The sequence below is a fragment of the Tetrahymena thermophila genome (genome assembly GCF_000189635.1).
Source record: "Tetrahymena thermophila SB210 genomic scaffold scf_8254582, whole genome shotgun sequence".
NCBI classification, from domain to species: Eukaryota; Ciliophora; class Oligohymenophorea; order Hymenostomatida; family Tetrahymenidae; genus Tetrahymena; species Tetrahymena thermophila.
This window is the reverse complement of record NW_002476353.1, coordinates 398,345-413,633: the sequence shown is the minus strand read 5'-3', so window position 1 is coordinate 413,633 and position 15,289 is coordinate 398,345. Positions and strand designations below refer to the sequence as shown.

At 23.2% G+C, this 15,289-nt stretch overlaps 3 protein-coding genes across 3 annotated transcripts; 2 read left to right on the top strand and 1 right to left on the bottom strand. All coding sequences in view use genetic code 6, as the record gives it.

Annotated features, from left to right (window-relative positions):
* Positions 1–103: 103 nt before the first annotated feature.
* TTHERM_00137830 (3'5'-cyclic nucleotide phosphodiesterase family protein) lies at positions 104–2,963 on the top strand (the record flags this gene model as incomplete). The annotated part of the gene is made up of 12 exons (XM_001019765.3): positions 104–217; positions 311–414; positions 464–716; positions 778–942; positions 1,002–1,132; positions 1,183–1,246; positions 1,303–1,554; positions 1,604–1,785; positions 1,842–1,893; positions 1,963–2,332; positions 2,389–2,525; positions 2,589–2,963. 12 exons carry the CDS (start codon positions 104–106, stop codon positions 2,961–2,963), a joined length of 2,199 nt encoding a protein of 732 aa, XP_001019765.3.
* A 271-nt stretch (positions 2,964–3,234) lies between these two features.
* TTHERM_00137840 (hypothetical protein) lies at positions 3,235–7,064 on the bottom strand (the record flags this gene model as incomplete). The annotated part of the gene is made up of 11 exons (XM_001019766.2): positions 3,235–3,267; positions 3,336–3,482; positions 3,535–3,639; positions 3,934–4,180; positions 4,241–4,746; positions 4,808–4,999; positions 5,417–5,613; positions 5,670–5,892; positions 5,952–6,386; positions 6,563–6,898; positions 6,957–7,064. The coding sequence occupies 11 exons, from the start codon at positions 7,062–7,064 to the stop codon at positions 3,235–3,237; spliced, it is 2,529 nt and encodes an 842-aa protein (XP_001019766.2).
* Positions 7,065–9,402: 2,338 nt separating this feature from the next.
* TTHERM_00137850 (ABC transporter C family protein) lies at positions 9,403–14,822 on the top strand (the record flags this gene model as incomplete). Its single annotated transcript, XM_001019767.3, has 18 exons — positions 9,403–9,562; positions 9,622–9,707; positions 9,767–9,853; positions 9,907–10,071; positions 10,275–10,503; positions 10,560–10,679; positions 10,738–11,510; positions 11,572–12,410; positions 12,462–12,544; positions 12,600–12,795; positions 12,873–13,096; positions 13,175–13,399; positions 13,456–13,745; positions 13,796–13,876; positions 13,945–14,272; positions 14,332–14,417; positions 14,470–14,692; positions 14,746–14,822. 18 exons carry the CDS (start codon positions 9,403–9,405, stop codon positions 14,820–14,822), a joined length of 4,272 nt encoding a protein of 1,423 aa, XP_001019767.1.
* Positions 14,823–15,289: the final 467 nt, after the last annotated feature.

The following is a 15,289-nucleotide window of genomic DNA, read 5'->3' as shown; positions in this document are numbered from 1 at the left end:
TGACTGAAATCAGCCATAATTATTTTAAACTATAGACTTTTGAATTTAAAAAATAGCTCTAAACAATTAAATAGCCCTTATATTTAAAATAGTATTGTTGAAAATGAATTCTTAGTTGTAAGGATCTCCATAATTAGATCGCTCATAATTAAAATAATCAATAGATTAAAAAAATAAAGACATTTCTCCAAACACGTCTAGAGATATGATGAATAAAGTAGGATTTAAATAATTAATCATAAAAAATAATTAAATAGTTTTCTACCATTATATCTGTTTTATTCAATTCTAAAAATATTTTATTTGATAGAGCAGAAATGAAGAATAAAAATCAGCACATAACACGTCAAAAAATACACAGAGATCTAAAAGAAAAAACTATTTTGTTTCAATAGAGCAGAAATCTGTGATTGAGTAACATAATTGCAATTTTATAAGAACTAATAAATCTTATACAAAAAAGAAATATGGTGAGGAAAATTGATAAAGTGCATTATCTAAGACAGTTTTTTGAGTCTAAACTTTTCAATAATTATGTCATTTCCTTAACAATTTTTTACACAATATTGATGTTTTGTGAGTTTTCTATTGACGATCCTACTGAAAATTTCTCAAACGTATAAGGAATGCTGCTTATATTGCAATATATAGAAATTGTCATAATATCTCTAATTATTTTAGAAATATTACTTAAATGCTATGCGTATGGAATAAAGGTAATATTTTTATTTTATAAAGGTCTCTTAATTTACAACATTTCAATTATCAAATTATTAGTTGTATTTTAAACAAAGGGTCAACATAATTGATGCTGTTGTTATTTCTCTGAGTCTTATTCTTGTTTTAACAGACTAATTTATTACACAGAGTAGTGCTAAAATCATTTCGAAATTCTTTAGGATATTTTTTAGATTTTTGCGTTTATTCATCATTTTAAGAAAAGTAATTTTTTGCTTACTGGATTTTTTTATGAAACAAAAATCTATTTTTTAATAAAAAAGATGAAAAATACAAATAAAAAAGCACTTGAGTACAAATTTGGTGACAAAACTCCAATTGAAAAGATATTAGCTATAATCGATAATTTGAAATAACTGGTAACAGACGATCATTACTATCGAGAACTTGAGTGGTAATTCAATTAATTCAAGTATTTCTTTACATTGATTTGATAAAAAATAGGGCTTCTCAAATGATATCTTCAAATAAGCTATATGAACCTATACTTGGAAAAGAGCAAAAAGAAGTAAATTATTTTTATTTTAAATATATGCTAAAAAAATAATAATTTGTTGAATACAGCTTGAATAGTGGATGCAGTAATATGATGGTAAGTCAAAAATAGAAATTAAGGAAGAAAAAAAGAAAGAAGAAGTAAAGGAGGTTCAATTAGAATAACCTATTAAAAAAGAAGAGAATAAATAAGTATCAACTCCAGCTACTGCTACACCTGTTGTAACTGCTGCTCCTGCACCTGTTGCAGTCACTCAACATATTGTTCCAGAAGTTGTAGAAGAATAATTTATATATTAATAAATAGAAACAAGCCCTTAAGTAAAGTAACGAAAACGAATAAATATTTTAACACTTTTTTTATTAAAAGGTGGAGAATTATTTTGAAAACTTAGATAGTAGAGAATTCATGGTTTTTGAATTTTTTAAAGAAAATTTAGGTAAAGAGCTTTCAATACTTTTGAATTATTTGTTTGAGTAGTACTAATGTTTTTAAGCATGGAAACTTCAGCCAGAAGTCCTCTACCATTTTTCTGATATAATCTAACAAAAGTAAACAGTCACTATCTTTTAGAACAAAAATAATTAATATTTTCTAAATAAATTAGATATTTGGGAAATCCTTACCATAACAAAATTCATGCATTTGATGTCACTCAAGTAAATAAATTATTTTCTATTTAACAAATTTTAAAGATAAAAATTTAATTATGCTTTTTTAATATTTAGACTATGCATTTTTTTTTAAAGAAATGCAATTTCGTTTAGATAGGAAAGCTAAATAAAATTGATATTGGAACAGTTTTTGTTGCTGCTGCCATTCATGATGTTGAGCACCCTGGCTTCAACAATCCGTTTTAAATGAATGCTAAAACTGATCTAGCTATCTTGTATAATGATAAAAGTCCTCTTGAAAATCATCATCTAAGTGTTACATTTAAATTATTAAGAGACAATCCTAGTATTAATATATTCGAAGGAATTGATAAGAAAACTTACAAGAATGTGAGAGAAACGTTAATTTAAATGATTTTAAAAACAGACATGAATCAGCATTTCACAAGTTTGGCATAATTAAAAGGAAGATTAGCTTCGAATGGTAATAAATCATTTTATAAATATGAAACAAATTTAAAATAAATTTTAATTTCAAAGAATTTGATGCTAAAGCAGCAGATAAGCCTTTATGTTTAAATACACTTCTGCACGCAGCAGATGTAAGTAACCCATTTAAACCTTTTCATATATATTAAGAGTGGACACACAGAGTTTTGAATGAATTTTGGATATAAGTAACTTATTTATTTTCCTTACTCCGTTTTCTGTAAAAAAATAAAATGTATACAATATTATAGGGAGATGTAGAGCGATCAAGAGGACTTCCTATTTCTTATTTATGTGACAGGTACACAACAAATATAGCTAAAAGCTAAATAGGTTTCATAGATTTTATTGTGTAGCCATATTTTGAAACAATATGTTAATTTATACCTGAATTATTAAATTATATGCCTCTATTTGAGTAAAACAAGTAAGAGTGGTAAACATACGAAGAATATTATGATAGATAATTAGCAACACTTCAAGCCTAGTAAAAAAAATTAGAAGAAAGAACAAAAACTATAGAAGATAAGAAAAAAGATCTAACAATTTCTTAAATAGACAAATTTTCAACCCCTTCTCAAATTAATATCTAACAAATAAAAACCTAATCTCAGCAGCAGCAATGAAGTAAGTACTTTTAAACATACACGTTAATAAAAAAATCAATAAGCAAGTAAAAACTATTCCTCATATATAATTGTATATAATTTATTTTTATTAAGTTATTTTTAGTAAACTAACTCTATATATTTATTACTCCTTTAATATATAAAACAGAAATAATTTAACTAATCAATCTTTTTATTATTTTATTTATAAATTTTTATTTATTTATTTACAATTAATCTGTTAAATTAAATTAAAATATTTTATTAACTCACTCACTAACTAACTAACTCAGTTTGTATTCTCTAAAGTAAACTATTTTATCTATTTAATTATAAATGGTATTCATTAATTTATTAAGCTAATTTATTGCTACAAAAACAAAATCATACCAAATTTCTAAGATGACTAATTTCCAAATCTTTTGTTTCAAGTAAATTTTCATAATACATATTCAAGCTACTATTAAAATTTGCAGTGTTTCCATTTATTGGCTCTTCATGAACTTACAACCCATTAACTTCTTATCCAGCTTAAAGCTTTTAACAGAATAAATAAATTAATAATAAAATAAATCAAATTTAATAATACTTATTTAATTAAATTTTCAAGTAATTGAATTTTTTTTATCTTAGCATCCTCTTCTTATCTAAACATGGCTCGTTCTTTTTCAAATTATTGATCCTTGTATTTAATCTATTTTTTTAATTAAATTTATTATTTTATATTAAAATACATGCTATTTTAAAGATTTTCTAATAAATATTTTAAATTAATTAAATGATTTTGAATATGAAAGAATTTCAAAAATCATTTCTAAATAAATAAATTTTTTTTAGTTTGGTGCACAAATTAAAAACTTTTCCTCTCTTTTCAAAACAAATAATAAAAATAATATTTTTTATCAAAAATTTACTCTTTGTTAAAGAAAATCTAAATAATATAAAATACAGAAATTATTGGTTTTATTTAATTTAAAAAATAATTTACTTAGCACTTCAAAGATTCTATAATTAAATGTTATTTATTTTCTCCTATGCTTGAGGAAATAGAAAGTCTCTTTGTTTAAGAAATCTGCTCCCTCATAGTAAGTACTTCTTATTATAATTACTAATTTTACTCCTTGAGCAATTAGTTTTCCTTGAGCTTTTAGTTTCTTTACTCTTCAAAAAGCTATTGATTGAGGGTTGCAGTCTTTATATCATTTTATAAGGAGTCAATCAAACCTCTAAGATCCCTACGTGAATATTTATAAAGACAGAATATGAAAAAACAATTAATTTAATCAAAAATTTACTCAATTTCATTTTGCTTAGTTTGCTATTTCTCTGAATTTTATCTTGCATTTTTCAATTCATTTTATGTGATTGAAAGAAGCTATTACATTTTTTAATATTTTTCTTCTTATTCATTATTTTTTTATTTGATTTTTTCACTTTCTTACTAAGAAACTGATAATTTTTAATTCAAATCTTCAAATTTTCTCATTTAATCTGACAATTGTGATTAGTATTATTATGTTGTCTATTTTTGTTTTACAATCTCTTCTTGTTATTGCTCACAAGTTGTTACTAACTTGCTCACGTCATTTTACATTCTTTCCATATCTTTTTACTATCTCTCTATTATCTTTTTATACTCATTTATTTCTTCTGCTAGAGAATTTACTTTATTATCAAATTAAGCAATTCTAGCAAGTAATTCTTAATTTTAATCTTAAAAATTCTTAATATGTGCTAATTATTTCTTACTAAATTCTTCTAAATCATCAATTGTTTCAAGTAATTCTTGGCATTCTTTTTCCTTTATCATTAACAAAAGAGTATTTTATAGTTTCTAATGATATAAATGAAACAATTAATACCTTTGCTTCTTTTTAGTTCTATAACTAAATGACCTCTTATCGAAGTTCATCAATTCTCTAATATAAATTTTATTTATCAGTTTCCATTATTATCTCAAATTAATTCTTAGTATTTATAATATTTTCTAAGTTCAGCTCCATGTCTTACTTGAAAAGTTCTTTTTCTCTCACTAGTACATCATTTTCATTTTTCTAATATTTATAAATAAACAATTTAAGCAACTATCATTCCAAATATTGTTGAAGATTCAAAATTTAATCATTAAGTAATTTCTAAAATAAAATAAAACTCTCTAAAGATATTTCTTGAACTAAAAATTTATTAAAATCATAAAATATCGACATTTTTTATTAAAAATTTATAGCAAGCAGCACACATTTTTAATTGATAAAAAAAATAGATTTATCTTTAAATAATTAATTGCGAAGAATGTACAATTAAGTTGAAATTGAGCACTTTTGTGTTTGCATAATTTATATTTCTATTGAAATATCTTGTTTATTAAACCAGTTAATTGTGCTAACTATTTGTTTCTTTTTTTAGAATATTTGCATAATATTAAATTCTCTTTTTATTAAAAATATCTTTAAAAAGATTTGAAAAATTACCAACTACTCATTTTCTTTTTCTATCTTCAAAATAAGATCTTTGAGAGAATCTACTTGCATATTTAAGTAAAAAATTTTTTCTTCTAATTATTTCACTATTTCTACATAACCCTCATACTTTTAATTTAAGACTGAGTTTTCTGCCTCTAATAAGATTAATTTTTCAGATTAATCCTGAATATTATTTGCCTCCTAGTCTAAATTAATTCAAATTGTTTATTCAGGAATAATATTTAAATAATTTATAAATTACTTGTAATGATGAGTACTCTTTATTTGAGATCATGAATTTAATTTTATATAGATTCTATGAGCTAGCAAATAGAGCTTTCTTACTTTGAGTTTTTTAAAAGAATCTAAAGATCGTTCAAAATTTTATTTGAATACTCCCTTATCATAATTTACATTGATGTTATTTCTTTACTTTTAGCTTTTAACTCTTCAAGGAGTTCTTCATTTCTCATTTAAATAACTTCCTTTAAAGAGAAAAGAATAAATTCTTAATTTTTTAAATTATTGAATTAATGAATGATACTTTGTTTTCATAAATCGAAGCATTAATAGCGTTCTTGAGGGTGTTTGAAAGATTTAAAGATTATTTTTGAATTATATTAAACATGGAGGCATATTATCTAGGATTACTTGAATTTTTTACTTAAATTTCCAAAAGTTATTACATATTTTCATTTAAAACAGAGAACTAATTAATCAGGGGAATAGATATATACTCAGCTTTTTGAATTTCTTGGCACATTTCATTAAGTGATTATATGCTTGATTAAATTATTGCAAAACTTTCTAATCTCTAATTATTTACATCTTTTATATCTCTTACTTTCATTTCGATTTAATCCAAGAGAGAAGTTAAATCCTCTCTTGAAGAGCTTATAGATATTCTAGGTTCTAAATCTAAAAATTTTGCTAGCCTCTTAATCTATTCACTAATGCTATTCATATCTACATTCAAAGCCTTTATTAAAAAATTAAGAATAAGCGTTGTAACCTAAAAATACTTATTTATTTTTTTTAAGAAAATAGTATCTATTGAAAATTAAATCAATTAATTATCTTGTCAAGATTTTGTCTTTTTAAATACTCTATCGAGCACAATTTTATATGAAAAATAGCTTTAAAAAATTAATTTACATCGATTCCATTTGAACTATTAAATGTTGATCTTAAATATTTAGGTTCTTTAGAGTTTAACTAGATCTCCATATAGTCTATTTTCTTGTTAAGTAAGATGATCTAATCGTATAGGTCCTTTGTTACAAATTAGATCTGTAATAATTATTATTCAAAATCTATTTGTAATGGATTTTAATTTATCTATGCAGTTGAAGTACCATTTGATTTTGTATTTTTTATATCTAATTGCTTGCTTATTTAATTAATTATTTTCAAATACTTAGATTCTTTTTCTATATTTTCAATTATATAATTCTAGTATTCTATTGAGATAGCTTCAACTTCATCTCGACCCTTTAAATGATTGAAAGAAAAGTTTGTTTGCTTATTTCTAAATTTTGAATTAAATTACACTAATAGGCTGAAATTTTTTATGAGTACTTTTTGAAATTAGTATACTGTTCTCTACGAGCTTTATCCATTAGCGCTAATCGTTTTTACTGTTATACTACTAGTCCATGAATATATATCAAACTTTGTAAATTTTTAATAAAGCTTAAATATAGTCTTAGATTAAGCAATTTTTAATTAATAAAAATATTTGCTTTAATTAAAGATAAAAATTCAAAAATGAAATTTGATAAGATTAAAAATTTTAAGATAATCAATCAATTTCTAACTGTTTATTTTGTCTAAAAATTAGTGATTGTATTTTGATGTTATTTTGAATATTATTTATCTATTTATTGGTCTAAATTTAATTATTAATTGCTGATAAAATGATTTAATTTAACATTGATAATATTATTTAAAACTTGAATACTTCAAAAAATTAAAATATATTTTTTATTTGAATTAATATTTTTATTTTTTTTATTATTTTAAATGCTCTTTGATAATTAAATATGATTAATAATATAGTAAGTTGCAAAACCTCAGTTCTTCTACCTCAAAAATTTAAAAATGAGAAATAATATAATCAATCATTTACACAGTGATAGAGATCAAAAGAGAAGAGATTATTACTATAATTTTAAATCATTAAAAAAAAATATTTTATTTTTAATTTTTATATTCTTGTAAGTTTAAATATTTTTTCAATTTATTTACATGGAAAATAAAAGATTTTTTTAAAATCAAAAATATAAATAAATATAGTATTTGCAGTAGATAAAATAAATTTTATTTTTAATACTGATTTATGTGAAATTAAAATATTGAAAGTGAATAAATATTTTATTTTTTTAAAATATTTCAATTAAATGAGCAAATAATAGAAAAATGCTTGACTAAAATAAATGTTTTTTTTTTAGATATACTTTTAAAATTCTAGATTGAAGTGTAGCCTAATAAACATTTTTAATTTACAAGTCTTAAACCCAGATTTTTTCAAAATATGTAATTATGGATAAAAAAGAAAATATTTGTAATTACTCTTTTAACATATATCCATTTCTGATAAAATATTATAAATAAATCTTTTTCATTTCTATATTAAGTAAAAATTGGTTAGAAGAATTATTACTATACCAAAACAAACCTTTATTTTATAAATAAAATATAATCAGTAGACACTCTATATTACTATATTTGGTAAATAAAAATTTTGTGACTTATTTTTTATTATAGTTTGTTTAATTTAGCCATCTTAACATTGAATAAATAAAAACTAGACCATTTAAGAAAATTTTGAAAAAGTTTAAGTAAAATCTTAAATTTATTTACTTCTAATGAGATTCTCTTTTAAAAAGTAACTATTTAAATAATAAGAACTAGGATTTAAAAATATATAATTAAGAATATTTTCTATTCTAGCTTTTTAAAAAAAGTTATTTAGAGTTTGATTGAATTAATATATAAATTTAGAAGTAATTGTTACTTTGGTTTTTTTCTCTATTTGAAAAGCGATCTTATTATTTATGATTTAGATAAATAAAAAATAACTAAAAAGCATGCTTTATCTATTTCTTTCTATATTGGGTTAGACGATCAGAAAAATTTAATATGAATAAATTTGTTCATTTGTATAACAATTACTTTTAATGCAATTTGCAATTAAATTGTGCATTTAGTTAATTTTATTCATTTTAAAATCAAGCAAATTTGCTTATTTAACTTCAATACATATCATTCATTTTAAATAGTAATAAATACTTTAATCCATTTTTAAGATATATATTTGACAATTGCAATTATTTCTTTTATAATATAACTAACGTTTTAAAATGACTTACTTTTTTTGAATTTTTAATTAATTAAATCTACACAAATGTAATGATTTAGAGCTAAATTAAATAAATAAATAAATAGTATCTAATAATTATAAATAATTTCTTATCCAATTTTTTACAATTTTTATATAAATCTTCTATTTCTTAAAAATTAAAACTAAAATTGTTAAAATGATTAAAAATAAACAGTGATTAATTTTATCTAACTAAAAATAAAATTAAATATTCATGTTTTGCTTAGAGAGTAATTTAAAAATTTTTTATTAAAAAAATAGTTATGGATTTCATCAATTTTTAATTAATTTAGTTACTAATGATCCTTTTGAAAATTAATTAGAATTTATCATATTTTGGCTAAATGTTATATTTGTTAGAATAGGGATAGTAGCTATTGATTTTACAAGTATCAGATTTAGAAGGGAAATTAGTTTAGAGCTTACAAGGATTTTGAAGCTTAATAAGTTTTTAGTATTAACTACAAATCAGTATTTATCAATTCAATATCAGCAATTTGATAATTATTCTAATCAAATTTTTGGTTATAATAAATGCGATCTATAAACAAAGTAAAACAAAATAATAAATTAAATAAGTAAATTTACAGTATAAATCAAATAATTCAATAAAATGGTTAGCGCAAAGGTGAAAATCAGTGAAGAACCTCCTTAAAAATAAACATAAAATGATTATAATTTAAATTTAGAAAACAGAGCTTCATTCATTAGTAAAGCTCTGTTTTTGTGGACCAATAAAGTTATAAAATTGGGAAACTCTAAAATAATTAAAGGTAAAAAAAATCTTAGAGTTTTTATTCCAAAAATAATATAAATAAATAAATATAAATAGAAAATGATTTATTTGATTTGAGAGAAGAAGAAAGATTAGAAAAGGTTCTCTATGAACTGAAAAAAGCCTAATAAATTAACAAAAATGTATGTATTTATTGCATAAATTAGCTATTTGAGTTAATTTAACCCTTTTTTATTAACAGAAAGGCTTTAGTTATGCAATTTTTAAAACTTGCTAGAAAGAATTCTTAATTACATCATTATTCACAATTCTTGTTTCTGGGCTTTCTGTAAGTTAAATTGATACATAAAAAATAATCTTATGAAATTTAATAATTAATAGTTTGCAGGCCCCATATTTTTAAACTTGATTATTAAAAATATTGCAGATCCGTTTTCTAATAAAAATGAAGGATATCTTTACTCAAGTCTCCTTTTTGGGTGCTTTATATTAAAAGCCTTTTTGACACAACATTTAACGCTCTTAACTAATAGAATAACATTTTAGGTAATTAAAATTATATTTTTTACAAATAGAATGGATATAAAAACAAACAAACAAACAGAAAAATATTAATTTGCAAATAATCTCTTAAAATATTTTACTATTCACTATATTTTTTTTTTAAAGTTTTTAATAGTTTCTTTTTATTAACTTTGTATGATTGATTCTACTTTAATCAAATTATATTTTTTTATCAAATTATTTAGAGTTGCAACTAAATTCTTGGTATAATGTACGAAAAATTACTCAAATTGAGTAACACAGGAAGAAAATATATGGATCCTGGTAAAATGACGAATCTTGTTATCATGAATACAATGGAAATATTGCAATTTTTTTTATTCGCGTTTACAGCTTTGACTGCACCTTTTATTATTATTGCAGCTTCTGTTTACATCATTTATGAACTTGACTATGTTGGTATTATAGCCCCATGTAAAATTGTTAATTAAATATACACAAATTCAATCAATCTATTAATATTAATTTAGTTATGCTTGCGCTTTCTGCTATTTTGGTTAATCACATTACTTCAAAGTAGGCTGATTTTAGAATGAAAGTGTTCTCTATCATAGATCAAAGAAGTAAGAAAATTACTGAGTTTTTTTAAGGTATGTTTATAATTTTGTAATAAATCTTTATTTGCAATTATTCTTATGAATAACATAGGTATTAAAATTATCAAATATTATGCCTGGGAAAAATGGGTTGTGAATTAATTATAGAATATTAGATTGAAAGAAATGAAAATTTTGTTTGGCTTCTTATTTAATATTGGATAAGTTGATTGTATTAGTTAAGTTTCTCCCAGTATTATAGCTGTGCTCGTTTTTGTTATTTATATTCTTTTAGATAATTAACTAAATGCAGCCAAGGCTTTCACAGCTCTTTCCCTTATAAATCTGCTTTAATCACCTATTATTCAACTTGTCTCTGGATGGGGTAAATTTATCTAAGCTAGGGTTTCTTATAATCGTATAGCTCACTTTTTAGACTCAGAAGAATAACCTCAAGACTACTATGATGAAGAATTAATGAAAAATTGTGAATAAGGAGAAATAATGATAGAAGAAGGATTCTTTAGTTGGGAAAGTGAAAAAAATGAAATGCACAATTTAAAAAATCCTGATGATGATTATATGAAGAAAATGTAAATCAAATTTATTTAAAAAGAAATTTAGTCTAAGAAAAAAGCAAAAGAAGATGTAAAATAATTGGAAGATGCTTTAGAAAATTTAAAATAAAAAAAAATCGCTGAAGTGCCAAAAATTTCACCCAACTTAACATCAATAAATTTACATTATAAGCCTAACACTTTTAATGCTATTTATGGAATATTTTCTAGCGGAAAGACTACCCTTGCTCATGCTATCATCAACGAAATAAACAAGCTTTCAGGAAAAATCGCTGTTAAAGGTTCAATAGCTTATGTGCCTTAAATTGTAAAATGATAAATTTTACTTAAATCAATCAATTAATTATAAAATTCTTTTTATTTAAAAGCCTTGGCTCAGATCATGCAGCTTGAGAGATAACATTTTATTTGGAGAGGAATATAATCAAAAAAGATATGAAAAGACTCTCCGTATATGCTAACTATTGGATGATATTAAGTAATTACCAGGTGGTGACTTAACTGAGATTGGTGAAAGAGGTGTAAATCTAAGTGGAGGATAAAAACAAAGAATCAGTGTGGCTAGAGCAGTTTATTCTAATAGAGACATCTATGTTGTAGACGACTGTCTTAGTGCTCTTGATAGTCATGTTGGTAGATTAATTTTTAAGAAGGTGTTTTACAAATTCTTAAAGCAAAAAACAATTATTTTTATTACTCATCATACCCATTACATGAAGTATTTTGATACAATTACTATCCTAAAAGAAGGAAAAGTAGCAGATTTTGGTTCTTACTCACAATTAACTGCTAAAAATTCTGAAGCTTTATCTTACTTGCTTAATAATGAAAAGAGTTAAGTATAAAAGGCAAAAGAAGGAGATGAGCTTGATGATCAAGAAGGATAAAATAATGAAATAAATGACGAATTGAGCTAAAATAATAAAATACCTCACAACCCTCCTCAATTAGGAAAAGCTTTTAGTGAGTAACAATCACAGTTTTCAAAAATGTCAGAAGAAGCCTCTCAATTCACATAAAGTTAATGTGAATAGCCCAATTAAGGACAAGATAAAGAGAATGAAGCAAAAGGTATGCTTGTTTAAAGTGAAGAAAAAGCTGTAGGATCCGTTCCTTTTTTCGTTTACAAAGAATATTTCTTACTCGGAGGATTAGGATATGTTACAATTGCATTGCTTATATTTGCAATTTCTTAAGCAGGATTAATGTAAATTACATTTTTATTTTAAGTTTCTCATTTTTTATTATGATGAACCAGGTTGTCAGATTGGTGGTTAGGCTAATGGAGTTAAAATGCTTATACAGAATTAGATAATAACTAATATGCAGGAATTTATGCAGGTTTTTAAAAGAATTTTAGCAAAATTATTTCTTAATCTTTATTTTTATTATTTAGGAGTGAGCATAACAAGTGGTTTACTTTACATTTTCAGATATTTGGCTTTCTTAGTCTTTTCTATTAGAATATCAAAGAGTATATTTAGAAACCTTTTAGTTAGACTGCTTTAAAGCCCAATGGAATTCTTTGATAAAACTCCACTAGGACGTATTGTGACTCGTTTCTCAAAAGATATAGACGCTATAGACTATATGTAAATAATAAAATTAATTTCAAGTTAAAGATTCAAATCATTTATTTATTTATTTGTTTGTTTGTTTGATTTTATAGGTTACAATTGCTTCTATAATAACTAATTAGTGGTGTAATGACTCTTATTGGTAGTTTTGTTATGATTTCATTGATAACGCCTATATTCATTGCTGTAGCAGTTTTTATTTTAATTTGCTATTACTTTATTCTCAGGAGATAAATTAAATGCTCTCGTGAAATCAAAAGAATTGTTGATAATATTAGAGCACCTTTAATCGGTGTTTACACAGAGCTAAATCAAGGTAAGTTCTATTTAATTTATTAATATTTTAAAAACAACTTCTTAACAAATCAAATTTATTTTAATTTTTTATATAAAGGCTTACTACAGATTAGGGGACTTAACAAAGAAAAATTTTTTTTCAAAACATTTAGCAAATGTGTAGATGGACACACTAGATCCACTTTTAATGAATTTTTCTGTAATCATTGGCTTAATCTTATTACTGATCTATTCTCTTCGATCATAGTCGCTGCTTCTGCCTATTTAGGTTTAGCTTAAAAAGAAATTAATGGTTATGATATATAATTAGCTGCTCATATTGGTAAAATTATCTCATTTAATTTAAATCTAAAATTTAATTTGATATTTTTTGATTAGGTTTGAGTTTAACATGGGCTTTAAGAATAAGTTCTTCTCTACCTGTAACAATAAGGTTTGTCGGTGATACTGAGTTGTAAATGAACTCGTTCCATAGAATTTTAAACTATATCAATGAAACACCATAAGAAAGAGATTTTGAAATTTTAAGTGAGACTAATTAAGCTAAAACTCTAGAAAAATGGCCTTAATAAGGAGATCTAGAACTAGAAAATGTTTCTTACAGATACAGAAAAGAAACACCGATAGTGTTAAAAAATATAACTCTTTCCATCAAAGCTAACGAAAAGGTACTCTAATAAAAAGTTATATAGTATTTATAAATTTTTCTTAAATAAAGATTGGTGTTATTGGCAGAACCGGAAGTGGCAAATCAACATTAACCTTAGGATTACTTCGTATTCTTGAATTAGTAGATGAAGTAAATAAAACTTATAGCATAATTTTTTGGAATTTTTCTTATTTTTTACTGAAAAATAAAAAAAATAGGAAAACAGTAAAATTCTATTGAATGGGTAAAATATTGCAAAAATAGGATTAAACTAATTAAGAAGTAATGTATCCATGATTCCTTAAGATCCTGTGCTATTTTAGGGAACAATCAGGTCTAATGTAGACCCTTTTGAAATTTATACAGATACTCAGGTAGTTGATGCTCTCAAAAAAGTCCAACTATGGGAAACATTACTAAGCAAGGCCAATCCAACTGAAAATAAAGATAATTCACCAACACAAAACCCTAAAATTATAACAGCTGAAAATATTCAAACTTAGACATTAATGAATGGAAGTGAATTAAATGAAAAGAGTATTAAAAGTATTTACTATTTATTTAATCACTTAATTATTCATTAAGCTTAATTTAAATTAATTTAGATGTCTTAGATCTTAAAGTAGATTCTCAAGGTGCAAATTTTTCTCAAGGAGAGAAGTAGTTGATAGCTCTTTCTCGTGTTATTGTGGTAAACTAAAGAAATTCAAAACAAATTTTAAAAATACTTATCTAAAAAATAGAGAAAATGTAAGTTATTGCTTATGGATGAAGCTACTGCTAGTATTGATGAAAAAACTGATTGGATAATTCAAAATATGATAAGAAGCGAATTCTAAGAGACTACAATTATAACCATAGCACATCGTCTCAAAACAATTATTTAATATGATAGGATTTTAGTTTTAAGTGATGGTGAAATTAAAGAATTTGATTCTCCAAAATCGATGCTTAACAACCCAAACAGTAAATAAAGATATCTATTGAAAAGTATAATTAAATAATTTTTTTAAAAATAGGCTATCTATTAAAGTTGATTAGAGAAAATGGTAAAGAACATGAAGCAGATATGAGAAGACTAGCATATAGCAATTGATTATATTATTTATTTACTATTTTAAATTAAACTATATTTTAAAAATAAATCAAATTATTTCTGTATGAATAAATTATTTATATTTTATATGTTTTAATCCTTCATTTTAATAATAATTTATCTTAAATTCTTCCATTTATCTATCATTCAATTTTAGCATCAAATTTAATTTTATTAAAAATTATTAGCCGAATTTTTTGAAAAAAATTATTTTTTCTTTCAACTTAACTTAGAGGGATAACGGTAAATTAAATCAATCATTCAGATTTTGTTGAAATTAGATAGTTATTTCAATAAAAGTAAGATAACCTTTTATAGATAGATTAAAAATTATAAGAGTAGCAAGCAGTTAAAGTGCATTAAAGATCAGATAAAATTTGGTAGTGTAGGTCTTAATTAATGAGGATTATGTTATTTTATAAAATTTGTATTTGATAGCAATTAAACCTCATAAGGTACAAACTTTA